This window comes from Carcharodon carcharias, chromosome 14 (genome assembly GCF_017639515.1).
Source record: "Carcharodon carcharias isolate sCarCar2 chromosome 14, sCarCar2.pri, whole genome shotgun sequence".
NCBI classification, from domain to species: domain Eukaryota; kingdom Metazoa; phylum Chordata; class Chondrichthyes; order Lamniformes; family Lamnidae; genus Carcharodon; species Carcharodon carcharias.
Window position 1 is genome coordinate 69,994,899 of NC_054480.1, and position 26,182 is coordinate 70,021,080.

General features: G+C 44.2%; 1 protein-coding gene across 2 annotated transcripts in view; it reads right to left on the minus strand.

Moving 5' to 3' along the window:
- The window catches only part of LOC121287069 (tumor necrosis factor receptor superfamily member 5-like), a 56,586-nt gene that overhangs the window by 21,780 nt on the left and 8,624 nt on the right, over positions 1 to 26,182 (minus strand). For both annotated transcript variants that reach the window (XM_041204556.1, XM_041204555.1), the window contains exon 2: positions 3,410 to 3,494. In XM_041204556.1, coding sequence (XP_041060490.1) covers positions 3,410 to 3,494 — 85 coding nt within the window. The remainder of the gene's footprint in view (positions 1 to 3,409; positions 3,495 to 26,182) is intronic.

Consider the following 26,182-nt stretch of genomic DNA (forward strand, 5'->3'; position numbering starts at 1 on the left):
AGGATGTAAGCAGACTGATAAAATGGACAGACACATGGGGCAGAATTTATAGGTCGGTGAGCTGGCACACGCCCAACCCGACTGGACGCAAAATCGCACGAGATGATGTCGGGCAAGCATCCCGATGTTATCCTGCGCTCGTGCGATATTTCAGTTGGTGGGTACATGCGAGTGTCAGAAGCGTGCCTACTGACAACTCAGAAGACAGTTAAAGTTGTTAAAGTTCTAATTGCCCCTGATTTTTCGTGGTCCGTCCGACCTTACGGGTGGCAGATGGGCAGATCTGCCAGGCGGACTTTGCATTTTTGATGAAACCTCATCCAAAGGTGAGATGAGGTTTCCGTTATTAAATTTAAGAAGAAATAAACATCTGTGGACAGCATTTTTATCACGTATCTGTTCAGATGACTGATTGTGATATTTGGACATTGTTTCCCTTATTTTACAAACTTTATTTATCAGTTTTCAAGTCCTCTGCTCCCTGAGGCAGCTCTCTGCCTTCAGGGACTTTTCATTCAGCGCTGGCCTGCACCTGCATTTACCTCAGTGCCCACCCCCTTCTTGCCCCCCACCCTGGCAGCGCTGAGCATTTCAGCATTCACTTCACAGTGGCTGGCTGTTAATTGGCTCATTGCAGTTGGTGGTCCCTTACCCGGCTACTCCCTGGCCCGCCAATCATGCCCGCACGCCAACCTAAAAATCCTGCCCATGCAGATGAAATTTAATGCAGAGGAGTGTGAGATGATGAATTTTGGTAGGAAAAATGAGGAGTGGCAATCTGAACTAAATGGGGGACAAGATTAGAGAAACCTGGGGTTGTAAGTAAATAAGTCTTTCAATGTGGCAGGAATTGAGAAGTCTGCTAAAAAATGAAAGCATTTCGGATTGTTGCTTTATTAAGAGAGGAGCTGAGTACAAAAGCAAGTTATCCCAAACATTTATAAAACACACCAGTTAGGCCCCAGTTGGAGTACCAGAGCCCCAAAGGGGAGTAGAAACAGATTGAATAATAACTTTCAAAAGAGAATTGAATAAATGCTTGAAAGGGAGAAAATATCAGAGCTGTCTGAAAAAGGACAGGGAAGTGGGGCAAATTGAATAGTCTTCTATAGGCACGATGGGCTGCGCTGTATCATTCTATAATTCTGTGAACTTTCAGCCATTCAGTGTAACTACTGCACTGGCTCCATTGAATGTACACGTACCATCGAGGCACTGAAAAAAACTCCTGCAACAGTGTCTAAAATCAGTTTGGTTTAAGTTTAAGATGATTCAAGGATTTGATAGGATAGATAGATTGAAACTATTTTCAAGGATGAGGTGGCATAATCTTAAAGTTAGAGCTAGGCCATTGTGAGGTGATAGCAGGAGGCACTTCTCCACACAAAGTATAGTGAAAATCTGGAACTAACTTCCATAAAAAAGCGACTGATGCTGAGGGCCAGATTTTTGTCTCCTGATGGAGGCAGGAATGGGGTCAGGAAAATTTAAAAATTAGGATTTTTGACTGCTCTGCCTTCCCAACCTGTGATATTTTTGTGTGGCCTTTTCACAGGCCAGGAGGGCCTTGAGTGCAAACCCTGCACACACCTCAGGTCAGGAGCACAATGAAGCCTGATGATGATTCTGGAACATTCTGACAGGTTAAGTATGAAATGTTTTGACATCTTCAAATGTCACTATTAGATGCTGCATTGTAAAGTAGCAATGTTTTTAATGCACTCATCACAGGACTCTGTCCTGCTAAGGTAATTTGATCATTACATTGACTAGCATTGTGGTAAGTGTTGACATACATTGCAGGAATTTTCCTAATTGAGAAAGTGCCAGAATACCGCACAATGTGCTGGCAAACTCTCTCATCACATTATGGACTATAATTTAAAAGACCACCAATCTTTAGCTTTGGAAAAAAATTGCCTCGCTGTTGAACATGAAACGAAATATAAACACCTACTACACTCTTATGATTGGCAGGCAATCTATTTTGAAATGGAAATGAACACCAAATGCAGCTCTAAAAAAAAGGCCATCTGGTGTTTCAGCTTCAATGGTCTACCTTGTTGACTTTTCCCAGTGTTTGTTTTAATAGCTGGAGCTTTTAAGAGTGCTTGACTGAGTTTCAATAGGTCCATAACCACTTATCCCAGCTTTGGGGGGGTGGGGGGCCTGCTGTGTTCACATTCTGATTGACAGTTTTAAGAGGTTATTAGAGGATTATCTGCCTTTGATGTTGTAAGTGGATAAGAGTTTGTTTTTACAAATTGACTGCCTGAGGGGATTTATATTTTGAATGGGTTTTATGGAGGAGATTTTTTTTCAGTATGCATTGTGTTTGAGTATGACAGTTCTATTAGATTGTTAGCGGTTTATTTTTTTAATGTCCTTTCAAAGATATCCTGGGGTCAACCCATAGTGGATACTGGGTGAGTGGTTATGGAATGTACATGAGGGGCATGGCGAGTATGAGGGGCATTGAGGGGGCATGGCAAGTATTGGGAGCAAGAGGAGGATGAGGGCCCTGATGGATAGGGGGGGAACATGGGGTATGAGGGGACATGGGTTGGCATGGAGATATGGGGGAGCACGGGGGATATAAGGTGTCATGGTGTGGTATGCGGGATACAAGGAGGCATGGAGGGGGCATAGGGGATATGAGGACATGGAGGGTGGGTGGGTTTGAGGGAGAATGAGGGTTAGGGAGTGACTACGTTGGAAAGCTGGGCCGATGTCCCAGCAAACCAAGAAGGGCCTTCTAACCAGCCTGCCCCAGCACCCGCCCTGCTCCAATGCTGACTTGTAACTCGGCAAACCCACAACCTGCTTGACCCTGTCTCCAAGAGGCGGGAATATGGTGGGTATGGACAGAGGTGATGAGCTCTAGTTTCCGAACTCAGGAAATGGCCCAACACACATTTTCCAAGCCCAATGCTAAAATGCAGATGTGGGAAACAATTGAAAATTTCAAAACTGAGATTGATAGATTTTCATTGGGGAAACATATTAAGGAATATGGAACCAAAATGGTTAAATTACATTGAGGTGCATGTCAGCCATTATCTATTGTTTCAGTGTTCCTTCTTATAGTTATAAGTACAGAGTCATTCACAGGAAATTGGTAAATAAGTAAGTTTAATAAAAAGTAACATTGGAAACCTGAATTGGGTCAATCTACCTTTAAGAAAAGGCAACATCATCAGGAATATTTTATTAACACTTATATTAAACAAAAATGTCCTTGTTCCAATGAAGGGTCTGCATTCCAAATTTGAACCTATCTTTCTTCTTCATAGACACTTTAGGGTTTTTCCAGTATTTTCCATACTTACGTCAAGTAAACATTTTATTTTTATCAATTTTTTCCCTGCTCATCTCTGTTTGACCTCCAACCAATGATAGATACACTTACCAGGGCCACATTTGAAACAACACTTGTCAGCCTTGAAATACTGGGTCTCATTGTCACAGTTGCTGGGGTTATCACACAGGTAAAGCTGAAAATCAAACACAGAGACCAAATGTTCAGAACAAGGTGCTAAACTTTTCCCCACGCTCCCTTCTTGATGAGAATGATCTTTCTTCAACTCATTGCCCCCGATAACCCATTCACAAAGACCAACTGAAGTACAAACACCCTCTCTTTCAACTTGTGCAAACGTTGTGCAAAAATCACTGAATTATATAACACAGGAGGCCATTCAACCCTTCATGCCTGTGCCAGCTCTTTGAAAGACCTATCCAATTAAACCTACTCCCCTGCACTTTCCCATAACCTGAAAATCTCTCCTTTGCAACAATATTTTCCATTCTGTTTTGAGAGTTACTATTGCTTAACATCAACAGGACAGAAAACAAGCCATTCGGCCCGAGAGGTCAGTGCTGGTATTTACGATCCAGATGAGCCACCTCCCACCCCTTTTCATCTAACCCCATCAACAAATCTGTCTGTTCTTTTCTCCCTCATGTTTTCCTAGCTTTCCCTTAAATGAATCTCAACTACTCCCTGTGGTAGTGGCTTCCGCATTCTAGCCACTCTAGGTTAAGGGGTTTCCCCTGAAATCCCAATTGCATTTCTTTGAGTATCTTATATTTGTGGCCCCTAGTTCTAGTCTGCCCAGCAACTGGAAACACCTTCTCTGCGTCTACCCTTTCCTAATCTTAAGGACCTCCAAATGTTCACTTCTCCATCTTCTCTTTTCTAGAGAAAAGAATTCCAGCCTGTTCAATATTTCCTAATAGGTACAACAACCTTCTCTTTCTACTCCCACATCATTACCGCTGGCTTCGCCTAAGGACTTATCCTTAACTCCCTCTCACTTCTCATCAATGTGATGCCCCTCAGTGATATGTCTGCAGACAACACCCAGCTCTACCTCACCACTACTTCTCTCAACACCTCCACTGTCTCTAAACTGTCACACTGCTTTTCTAGCATGCAATACTGGATCAACAAAAATTTTCTCCAACTAAATATTAGAAAGGCCAAAGCCATCGTCTTTGGACCCTAGCACAATCTCTGTTCCCTACCTACCGATTCCATCCCTCTCCTGAGTATCTGTCTAAGGTTGAACTAGGCTATTCACAACCATGATGTTCAACACCAAGATGAGTTTCCAACCACATATCCACACTAAGACTGGCTATTTCCACACCTGTAACATCATCTGATTCCTCTCCTACCTCAGGTCATCCGTTGCTGAAACCCTCATCCATGCCTTTGCTACCTCTAGACTTGACTATTCTAATGCAGTTCTGGTCAGCCACACACATTTTGTCCTCTGTAAACTGGAGGACACCCAAAACCTGACTGCCCATGTCCCAACCTGCACCAAGTCCAATTCACCCATTGCCTTAATAGTTACTGACCTACATTGGTTTCAGGTTAAACAAAGGCTCAATTTTAAAAGTCTCATCTTTTGTTATCAAATCCCTCCATGTTCTCACCACTCCTTATCTCTGTAATCTCCTGCCCAACAACCCTCTGACATCTCCAATGCCAGTCTCATGAGCATCCCGGATTTTAATTGCTCCACCATTGGTGGCTACTAAAGAACTAAGCTCTGGAATTCCCTCACTAAACCTCGTCGACTCTAATTCCTCCTTTAAGACTCTTTTTAAGCTTAACTCTTTGACCAAGCTTTTGGTCATCTAACCTAATATTTCATGTCACTCAGTGTGAAATTTTGATTGATAACACTTCTGTGAAGAACCTTTAGATGTTTTATATTAACGGCATTACATCACTACAAATTGTTGTAGTGAAGCTTTTTTTGCCATTCTTTCATGGGATGTGATTATCATTGGCTGGGCCAGCATTTGTTGCCCATCCCTAATTGCCCTTGAGAAGGTGGTGGTGAGCTGCCATCTTGAATCGCTGCAGTCAATGTGGTGTAGGTACACCCACAGTGCTGTTAGGGAGGGATTTTGATCCAGTAGTTGCACTTAACAAATTTTGTCTTTATTTATTAAATTATTATTTTCATGTTGTTCATAAAGTGGTAGTTGGCAAAGTCTAGACAGGTGCTGGATGGTTACAGCCTTGCATAAAAGCCCAAAATTTGGACAAGTGTATATATGATCTGAAATTTCCTCCAACTAAATATTGGAAAGACGAAAGTCATTGTCTTTGGACCCTGTCACAATCCCCATCAGAAAAACACTGATGAAGACAGGGCTTGTGATAACTGCTGGCAACTGAATTTTATTAAATTAAATCATTAATGAAGATTTTTGATTTCGTATTTTCATGAGTGAATTTACAAGGGTGGGAAAACTGTCTGCTGTGCCATGGGAAATTAAATTTGTGTCCAGTACCATATGTACACAGCATATCCATATTTTTTAATGCTTGCTTGAGGCACAAAGTACATGCAAAGTGGAAAATGATAGGGCAATGATGTGAGATGTCTCTGGTCAGTCAAATTAGGAAAAAAGAGGGATTTCTGCTGGAATATATACAAACACCAGCATCGAAAAATAATCTGGAATCAAAAGCTAATCTCAGTATGGTGGCCATGAAACTATCATTGATTGTCAGAAAATCTCACTTGGCTCACTAGTGTCCTTTAAGGATGGAAATCTACCATCCTTACCTGGTCTGGCCTACATGTGACTCCAGACCCACAGCAATGTGGCTGACTCGTAACTACCCTCTGAACTGGCCTAGCAAACCACTTAGTTGTACCAAACCACTACAGAAAAGTCAAAAAGGGACAAAACTCAATGGACCATCTGGCATCCACTTAGGCACCGGAAATGACAATGACACACCTAACCCTGTCGACCTTGTAAAGTCCTCCTTCCTAACACCTGAGGGCTTGTGCCTAAATTGTTCTAAAGACTAGTCAAGCGGCAGCCTAACATGGTCATATTCATTAAAGCATACCTTACAGCCAACATCCCGTCACCACGATCACCAACCCTTGGTATGCACTGTCCCAATGGCAGGAGAGATACTGCAGAGATGGCAGCAGAGTGATACACAATCCAGATGGAGTGTTTCTAGGAGTCCTCAACATTGATGCCAGACCCATGAAGTCTCATGGCATCATGTCAAACATGGGCAAGGAAACCTCCTGCTGATTACCACGTACAGCCCTCCCTCAGCTGATGAATCAGTGCTCCTCCATGTTGAACATAGAGGAAGCACTGAGGGTAACAAGGGCACAGAATGTACTCAATATTCATCACCAAGAGTGGCTCGGTAGCACCACTACTAACTGAGCTGGATAAATCCTGAAGGGCATAGCTGCCAGACTAAGGCCAGAATCTTCCAGCCCTGCCCACGGTGGGAATCGTTAATAGTGGGACAGAAAATCTGATGGACCAGACAAAGGTCCATTGAATTCAACATGAATAAATCTCAATCTCAGTCTTCAGCAGGTGGTGAGGGAACCAACAAGAGGGAAAAACCTACTAGGCCTTGTCCTCACCAATCCACCTGTTGCAGATGCATCTGTCCATGACAGTATCAGTAGGAGTGACCACCACACAGTCCCTATGAAGACAACTCTCGTCTTCACAATGAGCATAAGTTCCAGTGTGTTGTGTGGCACTACCGCCTTGGTAAATGGGCTAGATTCAGAATGAATCCAGCAACTCAAAGCTGGGCATCCATCAGGCGCTGTGCGCCATCAGCAGTAACGGAATTATATTCAGTCTTAAACTGTAACCTCATGGCCCGGCATATCCCCCAATACCACCAAGCCAGGGGATCAAACCTGGTTCAGTGAGGAGTGCAGGAGGGCATGCCAGGAGCAGCACCAGGCATACCTAAAAATGAGATGTCAACCTGGAGAAGCTACAACACAGGACTACTTGCGTGTCAAACAGTGAAAGCAGCAAGCGGTAGACAGAGCTAAGGGATTCCACAACCAAAAGATCAGATCTAAGCTCTACAGTCCTGCCACATCCAGTCATGAATGGTGGTGGACAATTAAATAACAAACAGGAGGAGAACGCTCCACAAATATTCCCATCCTCAATGAGCACATCAGTGCAAAAGATAAGGCTGAAACATTTGCAACCATCTTTAGCAACAGTGCCTCTATCTTGGCCTCCTCCAGAGGTCCCCAGCATCACAGATGCCAGCCTTCAGCCAATTCAATTCACTCCACGTGATATCAAGAAACGGCTGAAGGCACTGGATACTGCAAAGGCAATGGGTCCTGACTACATGCCGGCAATAGTACTGAAGAACTGCTCCAGAACTAGCCGCAAGCCTAGCTAAGCTACTCCAGTATGACTATGACACTTGCATTTACCCAACAAAATGGAAAATTTCCCAGATTTGACCTATCCACAAAAAGCAGGACAAATCCAACTCGGCCAATTACCACCCCATCAGTCTACTCTCGATCATCAGCAAAGGAAAGTGGTTGTGTTTTAGGTCGACCATCTCAGATCCAAGACATTACTGCAGGAGTTCCTCAGGGTAGTGTCCTGAGTCAGTCCAACCATATTCAGCTGCTTCATCAATGACCTTACGTCCATCATAAGGTCAGAAATGGGGATGTTCATAGATGATTGCACCATGATCAGTACCATTCACAGCTCATCAGATACTGAATTAGTCCATGCCCATATGCAGCAAGACCTGGACAATATCCAGGCTTGAGCTGATAAGTAGCAAGTAATATTCGCACCACATAAGTGCCAGGCAATGACCATCTCCAACAAGAGAGAATCTAACCATCGCCCCTTGACAATCAATGGCCGTACCATCACTGAATCCCCGACTATCAACATCCTGGGGGTTACCCTTGACCAAAAACTGAACTAGACTAGCCATATAAATGCTGCGGCTACAAGAGCAGGTCAGAGGCTGGGAATTCCATGGTGAGTGACTTGCCTCCAAACTCCACAAAGCCTGTCCACCAGCTGCAAGGCACAAGACAGGTGTGTGATGGAATACTCCCCACTTACCTGGATGAGTGTGGCCCTAAAAACACTCAAGAAGCTCGACACCATCCAGGACAAAGCAGCTTGCTTGATTGGCATCACATCTACCAACCTAAACATTCACTCCCTCCACCACCAATGCACAGTGCCAGCTGTGTATACCATCTACAAGATGCACTTCAGTAACCCCCCCAAGACTTTTTCGACAAAACTTTCCAAATCACAACCTCTATCACCAAGAAGGACAAGGGCAACAGATAATTGGGAACACACCATCCTGGAAGTTCCCCTCTGAGCCATTCACCATCCTGACTTGGAAATATATCACCGTTCCTTCACTTGTTGCTGGATCAAAATCCTAGAACTCCCTTCCCAGCAGCACTGCGGGTGTACTTACATCACATTGACTGCAGTGGGTAACAAGTTGGTTCACTAGCAGCTTCTCAAGAACAATTAGGGATGGGCAACAAAATCCTGGCCTTGCCAGCAATGCCCACATCCTATGAAAGAATAAAAACCAATAGAATTGATGGGCCTAGGCCTGTGGTTGTAATTCAATGTAGTATATGTAAAGAAACAGGCCAACCTAATGATGGCACTGGATATTGAAGAGTTGTAATTGAGTGACACTATTACAACAAAAACTTGCATTCATAAAGTACTGTGACAGCCTTTGACCTGGGAGCAGAAACAGTGAGATAAAACTGTAATTACTTTAACGTGTTTGGAAAATCTGTAATTGTTCAAAAATATTTGAAAAGGATTTTTAAGAGTTCATATCAATTGTAAAGGGGTCAATTATAATATTTGGACAATAAGAAATACTGGTCCATATAACTTGGTGACCCTTGACCTGGAAGTAGAAATAACAGGAAGAAAGTTAAAATATGCAGGTCTTGTAGCAAACAAAAAGGAAAGTGAAGAGCTGGAGAGAAGTGGTGGCTTGCAGGCCGGGTCAGAGAGTTTGATCTCTGATTGGTTGGAAAGCATGTTTAGGGTTGCTGCAGCTGTTCAGATGGAAGCTGCTGCCTGAGGTGAATCAGCTAAGTCCTTGAAAGAAAGGGACTAAAATTCTACGAAAAGAAGATCAGTGCTTTGAAGAACTAGGATTAAAAATTAGGGCCTTAGAGAGGAGTGGATTGCTTAAAACCCTGAGAGATTTATTGTTGTTATATCTGCTATTCCATGTGTAATTTATAATTTGTACCAACTGTGATTTGCCTGTTAATTTATGTTCAATTTACATTGGGCAGGATCTTTACCTCAGCGGCCAGGCACGCACACGCCCGACCTGCCCGGGCATAAAATGACGTCTGTTGACATCAGGCGAGCACCCCAACGTCAACGCGCAGTCATGCAATATTTTGGTTCACGAGCGCGCATGGGAATCGGCAGCGCACCCGCCAACAATTAAGGCCATTAAAAAGATAATTTACTTAAATTTTCACGGCGCATCCAAACTTACAATTGGCGGGCAGGCAAAAAGGCCAAGCAGCTTTTGCACTCTTTAGGAAACCTCATCCACGGCCGGGATGAGGTTTCCAACAGTAAATAAAAATAAAACATTTTACATTTCATTTACAGCATGTCCCTGCTCATGAGCCACATGAGGGAACATGTTTTATAACAATTTTAAAATCTTTTTTTTTTTAAACTGTTCATCTCCCTGAGGCAGCTCTGTGCAAAGTTCGCGCTCGCCCTCCTTCCCACCCCCGACCATCTTGCACGGGCAGCGCTGAGCACTGCAGAAAGCGTTTCAGGCTGGGCAGGCCAAATGTGAAATCGCGGTCTGGCCCCAATCGCGGGCGGCGGGTTGGCTTCCCGACCGGCCCAGCCCACCCCCGCCAAGCCCACCCCCGCCAAGCCCACCCTCACCGAGCTCACCTGACAAGGGCAAAATTCTGCCCAGTTTTACGCAGGAGCAATTGTCAAACAACATTTGACATGAAGCCATCTAAGGTCATAGCAGGACAAAAAGGGGTAGCTTTTAAAGACAAGAGAGGTAGAGAGGCACAAAACTTCTGTGAATCAACCTGATTTCTTACTGGTTCTTGGATCCTGGGATGGAAAGGTATTTGGTTGTCAACATCAGGAATGTGACAGAAAGGTGACCAACTTACTGAATGAGCTGGTTGTTTGAATTTGTTCAGAAGGTAAACCTTCTGTTTATACAATGCTAATAAACAACCAGGCCATCCCCTAATCTAAGGTTCAAGTTTATAGCAGGTGTTTCAAAACAGGAGAGTAGAAAGTCAAAACCCATGACAAAAAATTCACTAAATGTTAATCATTTTAACCCCAGCCTTGGGGACACAAGGTGCCTGTCGAGAGATCGGAAGTCCACATTTCGAGCAGAGGAACCTTACTCAAAACTGGATGATAATACCAATGGACAGCACTTGAAAATGGAGCAGAACTAGAGGAAGGGAGGAAACACATGACAACTGTACAGACGGAATGAGGTAGCTGGAGCACATGTTAGAGGTGATCTGTGCCTGACAAAAGGAGTGATAATGGTAGAAACAAAAGATATATACAAGACACAGGTTTTCCCCATTTACATCTCCTCCACACCCACCTTTTGTTTCTTTACATATCCAATGACTATCTCACCTTGCCTTGTAACATCATCCCCTCTCCTTTTCACCTGACCACCCACCTTCCCTTTTGTTCTTTACTCCCACTTCCCCCATTTCTTTGCCATTGTACTTGCCCAAAACCAGTTACATATCTCATATTCCTGGCCCTGATGAATGGTCGCAGATCTGAAATATCGGGCAAGTTCATTGTCAGCAGCGTGAGAACAGGAGGAAGCCCAACGTCGCCTTTCTGCCCAAGACCGGATGCTGTTCTGAGGTAATCAGGGCAGCGTTGGGCTTCATTCAGTGGGAGGCCCGACGCTGCCCTGATTACTTCAGAACAGCATCTGGTCTTGGGCAGAAAGGCAATGTTGGGCTTCCTCCTGTTCTCCAAACAGTGAGCGGGACTCACGCTGTTGAAAATGAACTTGCCCGAGCATTAAATTCCACCCATTAACTCTCTATCTCCACAGACCTACTGAGTATTTCCAGCATTTTCTGTTTTTTTATTTCAGATTTCCACAGTATTTTGCCTTTGCACAGAGAGGAGTAGATAGTTGGCAGCTTGCTTTATATCCCTCCCAATTTTTTTATTTCCTTCGAAGTCAGTGAAAATCAGGAGAAGCAAAGATCTCACCCAGAGAGAACTTGGCCAATGAAAGGGGAATCACCACATGTAATGGAAAGAGTGAAAAGCTGACATAGCGGAGCAGACTCCAGTGACCCAGGAGAGTCTGTGGAAGAAAGCAGCCACTCAGCAGCAAGGGCGCAGAGCACACAGTCGGCATGGTGTTCTGAGGGAGTGAGGAAGGGGACCCTCACCCCAAACACCAACAGTAAGCTGGGATTTGTTATAACCATATACACAGTGAATCAACTAGTCCGAACAAAGCTGCAATAATGTAGCCAAACAGCTTCCTGTTTTTGTTTTAGCTTCCTGTAATAATTGCTCTCACAAACATGGGGCTGAATTTTAGAGCCCACAGGTGCGGGATAGCAGGCAGGGGTGCATAAATTGGACATCACAGCAGCGCTGCTGTGCCCATCACCTATCTGCCCCTGCAGGTACTTTACCCACAGCAGAGGAGGCATCAGTCAGCCATGGGCCAATTGAGGCCCCAGTTAATGGCTGCTTAAGGATCTGCTCCTGGGGTTTTTTTCTCCTGTGGGAGATCTTCTAGTAAAGGCTGGTGGCCAAGTGTCTGGCCAGAAGGAGTACACTGCCTTCAGTTTGGGCACCCGGTGCCCATCGGAGGCCCCCCACACAAAGATTTCCCTCACCCTGTGGCTCCCCTCCAACCCCTGCCCTGTGCAGCCCTCACCTGGCTAGCTGGCCCCAGTGCGATCCCAGATTCAGCTTGTTCCGGGCTCCAGCCTCCCTTTCTCCAGGGAACCCCCTACTCCTGGTGCCACCAGGAGAGCTGCCAGTCATTTGATTGGCCGGCAACTCTCAGAGACAGGACTTCCTATTAAATTAAAGGCCTGATGGCTGTTAGAATAGCTGCAAGGCACAAGCAGGCTCGCCCCCAATGTTACACTTCGATGGGTGGGAGGGGGTAGGGGTGGGAGTGGCAGGGCACCACCCCCCCACTACCCCCACCCCCGCCCCCCACTACCCCCACCCCCCCCCCCCCCCCCACCACCCACCACCACACCCCCCCTCACAACCCCCCACCACCCCACCCCCCACACCACCCCACCCACCCCCCCACACCCCCCACCAACACCCTCACCCCCCACCAACCCCCCCCCACCCCCCCCAACCCCCCACACCACCCCCCCCCAACTCCTCCACCCACCACCACCACCAACAACCCCCCTCCCCTCCCCACCACCACCTCCCAAGGCATAAAATTCAGCGTCTGGACACTAAATTTTAAAGGGGTCTCGGATGTCTGAGCTGGAGATCTTAATCACATTGTAAACACACACTTGGAACAGAAAGACTTGCATTAATCAGAGCACCTCTCACAAGCTCAGGATGTCCAAAGCTCTTTACAAACTTTTGAAGTGTTTTGGCTGTTGTAACACAGGAAACGCTGCAACCATTTTGCACCCAGCATGATACCACAAATGGTAATATGACAGTGACCAGATAAGATGTTAAATGTTAACCAATACACCAAGGAGACTTCCCCTCTTTTTGGGATGTTTTACATCCATCTTAGAAGGAAAACAGGGCCTCACTTTAATGCCTCATCTGAAAAACAGCTCCTCCAGCAGTGCTGCATATCCTCAGTACTACATTGGGCAGCCTGGAATACGCACTTGCGTCTGGAGCAGGGATTAAACTATGACCTGCTGGATCAGAGGCTGGAGCCACTACTGACTGAGCCGACATTGAAAAACAAGCTCCCCAAAGGCTCACTGTAAAAAAATAGCAAACAAACTAACGTTAAACTAAATCATGCAGACATGCATGTCTGAGGTTTCATTTCCTATCTGCACTGAATTCACTGATCTCAGCTCGGTAAACTGGTGAAGCTGTGCATAATTGGAATTATTGCTCCTGAGTTTAAGACAGGGAAAATCTTGCTCACAATGTGGGAGGCACCGCTTTAAATTGCGTGTATAGACGCGCCAAGAGAGTGCGGGAAGTCCAGGCTCAGCTCTGACACATCCTTCAAGTCAAACAACCAGCCGGCTCTCCCAGATGAACAATGGCAGCTGGGATGTCTACTGCTGTCCACGGAACCACAGAAGAGCCAGGAATGTTGGAAGAGGAGGGAAGAATTTCTTAATGAATATAAGACAAGGATGAACAGGTCATGGAACTACCGCTGAGAAACTGAGGGCAAAACATTTTGGGCCCTAGCAGTTGCATCTAGAGTAAGTGATCCTGTGCAGGCCTCCAGCAGGAGTTTTATTTTTACAGGATTATCGGTGATCTAAGACAATTAGACACAAACCCAGCTCTATTTTCTCAGTTGTTTACAGGAAGATAATTTTTTTCTTTTCTCTCTCCCTTGCTGATGGCAGTCATTGGACAGTAATTCCATAGAGAGTGTTTTTTCTGAGCCTTAAATAGCTGGCAACCGAACTATGCTCGTCTGCAATAGCCTAGGCCCAACTGACAGACTGACTGCCTCAACTCAGTTTGGAGTTCAGGGTCAAATCACCTCATCGACATCCCTCTTTGTAATACAAAAATAAAATCCTCACATTCATGAAATGTTTGAACTAAAGTGTTCAACACCAGGAAATAAATCTATTTTCAAGTTATTTTTCTGGTGCTCATGCCTCACAGTTGTTATTTATAGTTCAGGTGCCGATGCCTAGAAATGCAGACTGATTTTTACAGGGCCCTGGTGATAGCAGCACTCTGGGTACTGTAGGTCCACAGAGCTGAATGAAACTACACAATCCATAACAAAATCAAAAATAAAAATACCTGGAAAAACTCAGCAAGTCTGACAGCATGATGCACTTCTTGCTCACACACAACTCGTTCACAAAAACTGGAAGTCCTCGGCACATTAGGCCCAACACTCTGCTTTTTGCTTCACACTTTTAATTCCTTATTTGCCTCTTGGCGTTTTCCTGTTTGACCTTCTCGCTCTCTCTTCTTCTCTACATGACTCACACACTTCTGTTGAATGTATCTATTTTACACACGGAAAATAATCAGATTATACAAATCTTTATCTTGCTGTGATCAATCAGATATGCTGTGCCACCAGTTGGGAAAATTACCATAGGTGTTGATTGAGGGATAAATATTGGTCCGGCCACTGGATGAACTCTCCTGTTCTTCTTCCAAATAGTACCATGGACTCTTTTACATCCACCTGAGAGGGCAGACATACGGGACCTTGGTTTAATGACTCAGCCAAAAGACAACATCTGGCCTAAGATTGAGAATTTGAGGTATGTCTAAACAAGTTTAATTTTCTTATTAAGAGCTCAAAAAATTGCTGGGCTATAATGAACAAACAAGTACATATCGGTCTCTGAGCAGTCAGGTAATGATGAACAGTTTACAACACACTGCTCCACTTAGTGAGCTTGGTAAACTTAGTGAGCCTTCTATCCAGCTTCACTTGCTGCACCCCACCTTAAACAGTATAAATTTTGTCACATTTCTACTTCTCTTTAGCTCTGAAGTAGGGTCACATGGACTCGAAACATTAACTCTGTTTCTCTCTCCACAGATGTTGTCAGACCTGCTGTGTTTTTTCAGCATTTTCTGTTTTTATTTCAGATTGCCAACATAGCAGTATTTTGCTTTTATCTTGGTAAAATGATATTTGTGAAATATGAATATAAGGCATATAAACCATTATAAAGCTCTGGTTAGGGCATAGCTTGAATATTACATTCTATTCTGGTCACCACGCTTTAGAAAGGATGTGAGAACCCATGAGAGGGTGCAGAAGAGACTTAATAGAATGGTTCCAGGAATGAGGGATTTTAGCTACAAGGTTAGTTTGGAGAAGCTGGGGTTGTTCTTCTTGGAGCAAAGGGGATTTAGGGTAGATTTGATAGAGATGTAAAAGATTATGACAGGTTTAGATAAGCTATTCACATTAGTTTATTGCACAAGGACACAGATTTAAGGTTTTGGGCAAGAGAAATGGGGGTTGTGAGGAAATTCTTGTTTTATGCAGCAAGGAGTAATGGACTGGAACTCGCTGCCTACAAGGAAGCAGAGATGATTTCAAAGAAAATTGGATGGACATTTGAGGCAAATAAACATGCAGTGCAAAGGAGATGGAGCAGGAAAATGGGACTGTTTGGATTTCCCTGTCGGGAGTTGGCACGGACTGACTCGATAGGCCAAATGGCCTCCTTCAGTGCTCTTTGACCTCCAGCAGTATAGCACTTCCTTGGTACTGCACCAGCTGAAACTTCATTCCCAGATATTTTCCCTACTAGTTGCGCCAGTGGCATTTGCATTTTCCTTTGGGTTTTATTTTTACTTGAACTGTTAGAAGAAACGTCTTGCACCAGGGGTTAAAGATTGATGCTCACTTGTGTCACCAGTTGAAATAGAATCATTGGTGGCTACTCACTTGCATAGTTAATTTCCACGGTGTTTTGGAGTTGAGATTTCCACTTACATCAGAATGTCTAAGCTATTTTAAATCACTAATAACAACCTGTCCTTTTCTCTTAGCAACCTGTGTCTCCCTGCCACACTCCCAGTCTAGCCTCCAGTATCTTCCCGCTATCCAGTATCCCACACATCCGGTCTAGTCTCCAGTATCTCACAGTCCCAGTTTAGCCGCCAGTATCCCCCTGCTATCCAGTATCCCACACTCCCAGTCTAGCCTCCAATATCTCCCCACTATCCAGTATCCCACACTCCCAGTCTAGCCTCCAATATCTCCCCACTATCCAGTATCCCACACTCCCAGTCTAGCCTCCTGCCGTGATGTCAAAGCTGTTCATCTTCTGACTGTACTCTATGTTTCACATGCCTGATGTAATATGCTACTACACTGTCATAATTTGTTTAAAAGTGCAGTTAAATAAAGTCTTGGATAAATTGGGTAAAATTGAATTTGAGTGTGTAATATTTAAGAAGTGTGTCGAGCACTCTTGCTTGGTATCTGATCAAAAGGTTTGAATGATGTTGACACTTATTAACATTGCCCATCCTCATTTGTCTATACCTCCTCTGTTCAATATTTAGAAACATGAAATTGGACTCAAGAAATCAAAATGAAAATCAAGAAGTGTGGGATCTACTCCGAATGTTTCTTATTCAAGATAAGCTACTGTAAAGCCACTGACAAGAAGCAATACTAGTAGCGAGAGTCACTAAGGAAATTACAGGCTCATATGTTCCGATTTCCTGTCCATTGATTGAAACAATGACCTACAATCTCCTGCTGAGCTATCGCTCTGCAAGAACTGTTTCTCACTGCAATGCCTGTTCGAGAAATCAAACTTCATATTTGGCAATTATCTATCAGCAGAACACTGAGTCAGTTCTTAGTCATTTTGTACTGGGCTGTCAATTTAAAAGCCTTCCTACAGTTCCTTAAGTTAAAATTATTTGAGCGTGAAATAACAGCTGTACAAATAACAGCTCAGACTTCTTAACATTTCTAAAGGTTCACCAGCTGGATCAAAGAGTTGGCAGACATGCTTTCATATCTAAAGCTCAAACAAGACTTCCTGTTCATCGATGATAAAGTGCCATATATAGCTTACGTTATTATATCAAAGAACAAGCGGCCTTCTACCAGTGAGTATATCTCTGGTATTAACTGAACTCAAATTCTTAAACTGCCAAAGTGGGATTTGAACATGTGTTCCCTGGATTATTAGGCTGGTCCTTAGATCACTGGTGCAGTAACATAACCACAAGACCACCATGAAAATCTTTTCTATCTTGTGTACACTAAAAGTTACTTTCCTCCAATTTCCCCTTCTCAACACTGACTCATGCTGGACCTCAGTTCCAAAAGCATTAATCACCCTCTTGCACCCTGGGCTAGTCGACCTTCTTCATCTGTGAATGTGACAATCAGCAAATAATTCATCCCTGGGACCAAGCTTCACCCTCACCTATGTCCTAGACACTCTCCAGCAGCATCTGTCAATTGGGAACAGTAGGGGGGGAACCCAAGCTTTCCCCTCCTTACCCAGGATACTGAGGCCAATTGTCATTCCCCAATTCCTGTCCCAATTGAGATCAGTTAATCCAGGATCAAACCTGGAACCTTTCTGGCCTATATGACTTTTGCTTCTCACTGGGCTGTACTATTACCACACAATAGAACCATAGATTGGGCCATTTTATGCCACTCCATTACCTGACATTCCTGTGCATCCTTGTTGAACCTGGTTACATTGAATAGTCATTACAGTCTGGGTTAAAGTCAATGCAATGTCATAGTTTGTTCACAGCAATCAGCATGTTGGATTAATTTGAATCAATATATAAAGCAGTTTTTCAATGAGCCTGGAACACAAATTTTGGGAAAAACCAACCACATAGTAGGTCCATGCCCTAATTAAGCTTGTTTTAATACTTAATTCTGTTCCAATGCAGTCACTGTCGGACCAAAACCCACAAGCAGTCTGGTACATTAACTGACATATCAACATCAGTTCAAATGCATTCAGAGTTTTTTAAGCTCAGAAAGCTAAATGATGTACCCAACTAAGATAGAATCACATAGAAGATATATGAGGAGAAGCAAGAAATAAAGTAAAAGTGAAAGTAATAAAATGGATAAGACCAATGTTCCCTCTAATTTCCCTTGCCTGTTTGCAGCCTGTTAGTTACAGTAGCAGTCCCTTTAAGATGGTCACACAGCTATTACAGATGTAATGAGTGGTGTGCCACAGGGATCAGTGCTGGGGCCTCAACTGTTTACAATTTATATAAATGACCTGGATGAAAGGGTGGATGGGATGGTTGCCAAATTTGCTTATGACACAAAGATAGGTAAGCAAGTAAGCTGTGAAGAGGACATAAGGAGGCTACCAACAGATAGAGATAGGTTAAGTGAGTGGGCAAAGATCTGGCAAATGAAGTATAATGTGGGAAAATGTGAAATTGTCCATTTTGTTAGGAAGAATAAAAGAGAAGCATATTATCTAAATGGTGAGAGATTGCAGAGTTCTGAGGTGCAGAAATATGTGGGTGTCCTGTGTCCTAGTGCATGAATCACAAAAGGCTAGTATGCAGGTACAGCAGGTAATTAGGAAATCTAATAGAATGTTATCATTTATTGCAAGGGGAATTGAATAGAAAAGTAGGGAGGTTATGCTTCAGTTGTACAGGGCACTAGTGAGACCACATCTGGAGTACTGTGTACAGTATTGGTCACCTTATTTAAGGAAGGATATAAACGCATTGGAATCAGTTCAGAGAAGGTTTATTAGAATAATACCTGGAATGGGTGGGTTGTCTTGTGAGAAAAGGCTGGACAGACTAGGCTTGTATCTGCTGGAGTTTAGGAGAGTAAGAGGCAACTTGACTGAAACATGGAAGATCCTGAGGGGTCTTGACAGGTTGGATGTGGAGAGAATGTTTCCTCTTGTGGGAGAATCTAGAACTAGTCGTCACTGTTTAAAAATAAGGGGTCACTCACGTAAAACAGAGATGAGATGAAATTTTTTCACTTAGAGGGTCATGAGTATTTGGAACTCTCTTCCTGAAAAGGTGGTGGAAGCACAGTCTTTGAATATTTTTAAGGCAGAGGTAGATAGATTCTTGGTAAGCAAGGGTTATCGGTGGTAGGTGGGATGCAGATTTGAGGTTACTATCAGAACATCCATGATCTTATTAAATGGCGGAGCAGCCTCAAGGGGCTGAATGGCCTATTCCTGCTTCTTGTTCGTTTGTTCATATGTCCATGCACACATGTTAAAGGGACCACTGCTTGTACATGGCCTGTTAGTCTCCCGCATGGCACATTCCCGACTGTGTGGCCATGCATCCGCGCAGCTTAAAGAGGACGTTGGTTAAGAGAATAAAATACGGCAGATGCTGGAACTCTGAAATAAAGACAGAAAATGCTGAAAAAACTGAGCAAGTCTGGCAGTATCTGTGGAGCAAGAAATAGAATTAAAGTTTCAGGTTGGCGATCTGGTTAAGGGTTGTTTGAAAGAAATTAACTTGCCTTTCACAAAAAATAAAGCTGAACTTGGAATTGGCGTTCCCATAGGAGAACTGAGAGTTGAACATGATATCAGAGGAGATAGTGACACCAGGAATATCAAAGGATGAGGAAGGACTAAGGGCGGTAGTAGCAATTTAGACTGGAGACATAAAATAACTAATTTTCAGGTTGCTATGCAGGAAAGGCATGAAAACCACCAGTGGCGTCAATCTCTGCCTGTAACACACACACTTAGCCAGAAGTGGCATAACTTAGATAGGGTCAGGGCTTTCTGACTTTTACCCCGGAATTGCCCCCATAGCTAATGTCGGCCAATTCATCTGGATGCCAATTCTTAATATAAGCCATCAAAAATTAGCTAATTTATAAAGGAACAGCCCGCAACTTTACTCAACAAAATTTTCACCTGTTTAGGTTTGTGATTTTTTTTCCCCCCAGGGTCCAGTTTGTGTTCGAAGAGTTAGCCCAGCAATTTCCAGCAACTAAGTTATAGATCAGAGCAGTGGCTGTTCCTTTCTGAAATGCTCTTTCATTGTGAATGAGTGAATTGGATAAACGAATCTTACAGCACAGAAAGAGGCCATTTGGACCATGGTGCCTTTGCTGACTCTTTGCAAGAGATATCCAATTACATTTTCCCCATAGCCCTGCAAATTTTAAACTTCCAAGTACATATCCAACGTCTTTTCGAAAGTTATTATTGAATCTGCTTCCACACCTTTTCAATCAGTGCACTCAGATCATCATAACTCACTGCATTAAAACAAAAATTCCCCTCATCACCAATCTGGTTCTTAAATCTTAACAAGAAGTTACTAGTTCTGTACAAACCCTGAGTTGGGGGCTAACAGTCTAAGTTACCCCTGTCCTGCTTCCTCGGTGGCCTCTCTGCCCTTGAATACTTTGTTGGACTCTGGAAAGAGGCAAAGAATGAAGGTTGGGCTGGTGGAGGTGGGGGAGAGTTCACTTCTCTAACAACTTGTCTCCCTTTTGATATGGTTAGCCGTATTCTATATATATGGTACAACAGTTGAGACCATGAGATTGTCACAAACACAGGTGATGATACCCAGGTATGAACACACAACCTGTAGTTTCCTACATTACAACAGTGACTACACTTCTAAAAACGTTTGATTAGCTATAATACACTTTCAGACATTTGGAAGTTATGAAAGGTACTACATAAATGTCTTTCTTTCTTTGATTATAAGAACATGCATAGTGCAGGAGCAGTAGTTAGAAGGATTTTACTAGGATTTAGCACCTAGTGGTGACGAGAGGGCATCAAATGCCCTGCCGTAGAAAGTGTGTCTCTGGGAGGCATTCGCAGTACTGTATCACCATATCATTGTGAGTTTACTGTACATGGCACTTCATGCTCATATGTATATCACTATCGTGAAGCCATGATCTACTCTCCAACCTTGGTACGCCTTGTAAGATCATGAAACTCTCTGTGGCACTGCAGTCAGTTCTGCCAAGGTTACAAGATGCTTCATATCCCATGCTGTCCTTCTTCAGATTTAGAGACAAATTCATATCCCACGCTACTCTCCTTTGGATCTGGAGACGAGTTGCAGAAAACTGGACCTCCTTTCTCTGGCAGATTTGTTTCAGGAGAATTGCCAGGGCCCTGTTCTTTCCTTCCTGGTGGCACTCCCCATTTCAGTGCTTGTGTGTTTCTATTATTGCACACACAAATAACTAACAGCCCTTAAAGACATGGAGCAGCATGTAATTTCCAACTCACTGCTGGGTGGGTTGCCTCAACAAAGGTGTGCTGATTGCTGATGCTTACCCACACTATGTAAAGGTTGCTGGTTGCAGTAACACAGGGCCAGCATGCTGGCAGTCCAGCCCATGCAATTGTTGCAATGTCTGACTTACAGAGGCCCACACAAAAGCTGGGACTGTGGAGACAGGAAAATCGAAAGGAACAAGATTTCTATTGTAATTCTATTTCAACACACCACCCTGCTCTCATGCCCACATGTCTGTCCTTGGCCTGCTGCAATGTTCCAATGAAGCTCAACGCCAACTGGAGGAACAACACCTCATCTTCCGACTAGGCACTTTACAGCCTTTCGGACTGAATATTGAGTTCAACAATTTCAGATCATGAACTTTCTCCTCCATCCCCACCCCTTTCCGATCCCCCTTTTTCCAATAATTTATAATTTTTTTACAATTATATTTTTTTCTTTTCCCTCCTATTTTTAAATTTATTTCGATCTATTATTTCACCTCCACCTTTTAGCCCATTTCGATCCCTCCCCACCTTTTAGCCCATTTCGATCCCTCCCCACCCCACACGCACTAGGGCCATCTGCCACTAGCTTGCTTCCCTTAATGTCCCCATTAGCACATCCTTTAGATAATATCACCACAATCAACACCCCTTTGTCCTTTTGTCTATGACATCTTGGCAGTCTCTTCTTGGCTTTCACCTATCACTGGCCCCCTATCGAGCTCTCCTGTCCCACCCCTTTCTACCAGCTTATATTTCATCTCATTTCTATATGTTAGTTCTGATGAAGGGTCATACGGACTCAAAACGTCAACTGTATCCCTCTCCGCAGATGCTGTCAGACCTGCTGAGTTTTTCCAGGTATTTTTGTTTTTGTTCAAGATTTCTATTGCTCCCATTCAAAGAGGCATTATTACACTGTGAGATAGCTGGAGGCCAGGAGGAGTGAGCATTTGATCGAGAGGAAGCTGAGCACTGCAGAGTGGAATAATCACCAAACGTGTGTACAGGGCTGTAGGATGTGTTGGTGATGGCTGACTTGGAGGAGGATTCGAGTGGGAGAGAGGACAAGGGCCTTGGGGAGTGAGGGGTAAGGCACTGAGTTAATAGAAAAAAGTAACAGATGATGAGCCATCAGCAAATAAATAATTCGAGAGGAACTAACTTCTGAATTGCCGTTATTAAGTTTTCTGATGTTATATTTTACTTGAGTTTCAAAATAGAGAGTGGTTTAAGAGGCAATTCCAGGAACAGCCAGATGACTGAACTCTTGCTATTATAATCTTCTTTGACTAGCTTGACTTCCAAACACTTCTGGTTTTTACCTTCTGTCATTCCCAATCAAGACTGAAATAATAAAAAGTCTCAAGGAGATTGGTAATTTTTAAAAAAATTTATTCTTACACAGGATGTGGGCATCACTAGCTGGACCAGCATTTATTGCACATCTCTAACTGCCCTTGAGAAGGTGGTAGTGAGCTGCCTTCTTGAACCACTGCAGTCCATGTGGTGTAGGTAGTCCCACAGTGCTGTTAGGAAAGGAATTCCAGGATTTTGACCCAGCGACAATGAAGGAACAGCGATATATTTTCAAGTCAGGATGGTGACACATTGTGTGTGTGCAGATGGTGATGTTCCCATGCATCTGCTGCCTTTGTCCTTCTAGTTGGTAGGGGTCTCCGGGATTGGAAGGTGCTGTCGATAGAGCCTAAGGAAGTTGCTGCAATGCATTTTGTGGATGGTGCACACAGCTGCCACTGTGTGTAGGTAGTGGAGGGAGTAAATATTTAAGGTGGTGGTTGGCGTACCAATCAAGCAGACTGCTTTGTCCTGGATAATGCTGAGCTTCCTGAGTGTGGCTGGAGCTGCACTCATCCAAGCAAGTGGAGAGTATTCCATCACATTCCTGATTTGTGCCTTGTATATGGTGGACAAAATTTGGGGAATCAGTAGGTGAGTTACCGCAGGATTGCTAGCCTCTGAACTGCTTTTGCAGCCACAGTATTTATATGGCTAGTCCAGTTCAGTTTCTGGTTAATGGTAACCCTCAGGATATTAATAGTGAGCGATTCAGCAATGGTAATGCCATTGAATGTCAAGGGGAGGTGGTTAGATTCTCCCTTGTTGGAGATAGTCATTGCCTGGCACTTGTGTAGCGTGAATGTTACTTACCACTTATCAGCCCAAACCTCAATTTAGTCCAGATCTTGCTGCATTTGGACACGGACTGCTTCAGTATCTGAGGAGTCGCGAATGGTGCTGAACATTGTGCAGTCATCAGCGAACATCCCCACTTCTGACCTTATGATGGAAGGAAGGTCATCGACGAAGCAGCTGAAGATTCTTGGACCTAAGACATTACCCTGAAAAACTCCTGCAGTGATGTACTGGAACTGAGATGATTGATCGCCAACAACTATAACCATCTTTCTTTGTGCTAGGTTTGACTCCAACCAGCACAGAATTTTCTGCCTTATTCCCATTGACTCGGGTTTTGTAAGGGCTCCTTGACATCACACTCGGTCAAAAGCTACCATGATACCAAGGGCAGTGGCTCTCACCTCACACCTCTGAGTTGAGTTCTTTTGTATATATTTGGACCAAGGCTGTATTGAGGTCAGGAGCTGAGTGGCCCTGGCAGAACCCAAACTGAGCAACAGTGAGCAGGTTATTGCTGAGTAAGTGTCACTTGAGAGCACTGTCGACAACACCTTCCATCACTTTGCTGATGATGGAGAGTAGACTGATGGGCCGGTAATTGGCCAAGTTGGATTTGTCCTGCATTTTGTGTACAGGACATACCTGGGCAATTTTCCACATAGTCAGGTAGATGCCCGTGTTGTAGCTGTACTGGAACAACTTGGCTAGGGATGCAGCTAGTTCTGGAGCACAAGTCTTCAATACTATTGCTGGAATGTTGTCAGGGCCCATAGCCTTTGCAGTATCCAGCGCCTTCAGCCATTTCTTGATATCATGTGGAATGAATCAAATAGGCTGAAGACTGGCATCTGTGATGCTGGGGACCTCCTGAGGAGGCTGGGATGGATCATCCACCTGGCATTTCTGGATGAAGATTGTTGCGAATGGTTCAGCCTTATCTTTTGCACTGATGTGCTGGGCTCCCCCACCAATAAGGATGGGGATATTTGTAAAGCCTCCTCCTCCAGTGAGTTGTTTAATTGTCCACTACCACTCATGGCTGGATTTGGCAGGACTGCACAGCTTAGATCTGATCTGTTGATTGTGGATCACTTAGCTCTGTCTATCGCTTCCACTGTTTGGCATACAAGTAGTCCTGTGTTATAGCTTCACCTGGCTGACAACTCATAGGTATGCCTGGTGCTGCTCCTGGCATGCCCTCCTCCACTCTTTATTGAACCAGGGTTGATCCCCCACCTTGAGGTAATGTTAGAGTGGAGGATATGCCGGGCCATGAGGTTACAGATTGCAGTTGTATGTATGTCCGCTGCAGCTGATGGCCCACAGTGCCTCATGGATGCCCAGTCTTGCATTGCTAGATCTGTTCGAAATCTATCCCATTTAGCACGGTGGTAGTGCCACAAAACACGATGGAGAGTATCCTCAATGTAAAGGCAGGACTTCATCTTCATCAGAACTGTGCGGTGTTCGCTCCTGCCAATACCGTCCTGGACAGATGCATCTGCGACAGGTAGATTGATGAGGAAGAGGTCAAGTAGGTTTTTTCCTTTTTTCATTCATTCACAGGATGTGGGCTTCGCTGGCTGGGCCAGCATTTATTGTGCATCCCTAGTTGCCCTTGAGAAGATGGTGGTGAGCTGCCTTCTTGAACCGCTGCAGTCCATGTGATGTAGGTATACAGGGCTGTTAGGGAGGGAGTTCCAGGCTTTTGACCCAGTGACAGTAAAGGAATGTCAATATATTTCCAAGTCAGGATGGTGAGTGGCTTGGAGGGAAACTTACCAGTGGTGATGTTCCGATACACCTGCTGCCTTTGCAGTGCACCTTGTAAATGGTACACAGTGCTGCCACTGTGCATCAGTGGTAGAGGAAATGAATGTCTGTGGATGCAGTGCCAATCAAGCAGGTTGCTTTGTCCTGAATGGTGTTGAGTTTCTTGAGTGTGGTTGGAGCTGCACTCATCCAGGCAAGTGGGGAGTATTCCATCACACTCCTGACTTGTGCCTTGTAGATGGTGGACAGACTTTGGGGAATCAGGAGGTGAGTTACTCACTGCAGGATTCCCAGCCTCTGACCTGCTCTGGTTGTCACAGTATCTTTGTGGCTCATCCAAATCAATTTCTGGTCAATGGTAACCTCCAGGATGTTGATAGTGGGGGTTTCAGCGATGGTAATGACATTGAATGTTGGTTCCCTCACCACCTGCTGCAGACCCAGTCTGGCAGCTGTGTCCTTTAGGACTTGGCCAGCTCAGTAACCCCCAGGAGGCTGATTGTGGGTTTTCAGCGATGGTAATGCCATTGAATGTCATGGGGTGATGGTTGGATTCTCTCTTGTTGGAGATAGCCATTGCTTGGCATTTGTGTAGTGCGAAAATTACTTCCCCAGCCTGAATATTGTCCAGTACTTTTTGCATATGGACACGGACTGCTTCAGTATCTGAGGAGTCGTGAATGGTGCTGAACATTGTCCAATCATCAGCGAACATTCCCACTTCTGACCTTATGCTAGAGGGAAGGTCGTTGATGAAGCAGCTGAAGATGGCTGGGCCAAGAATTCTGAGGAATTCCTGCAGTGATGTCCTGGAACTGAGATGATTGACCTCCAATGATCATAATTCAGTCGATAATAACTCAGGAATGTCAGTTTTAATTATATCCTCCTACTGAACATTTTGAAATATGATTCAGTCTCTGGAAAGAGCCGGCCCA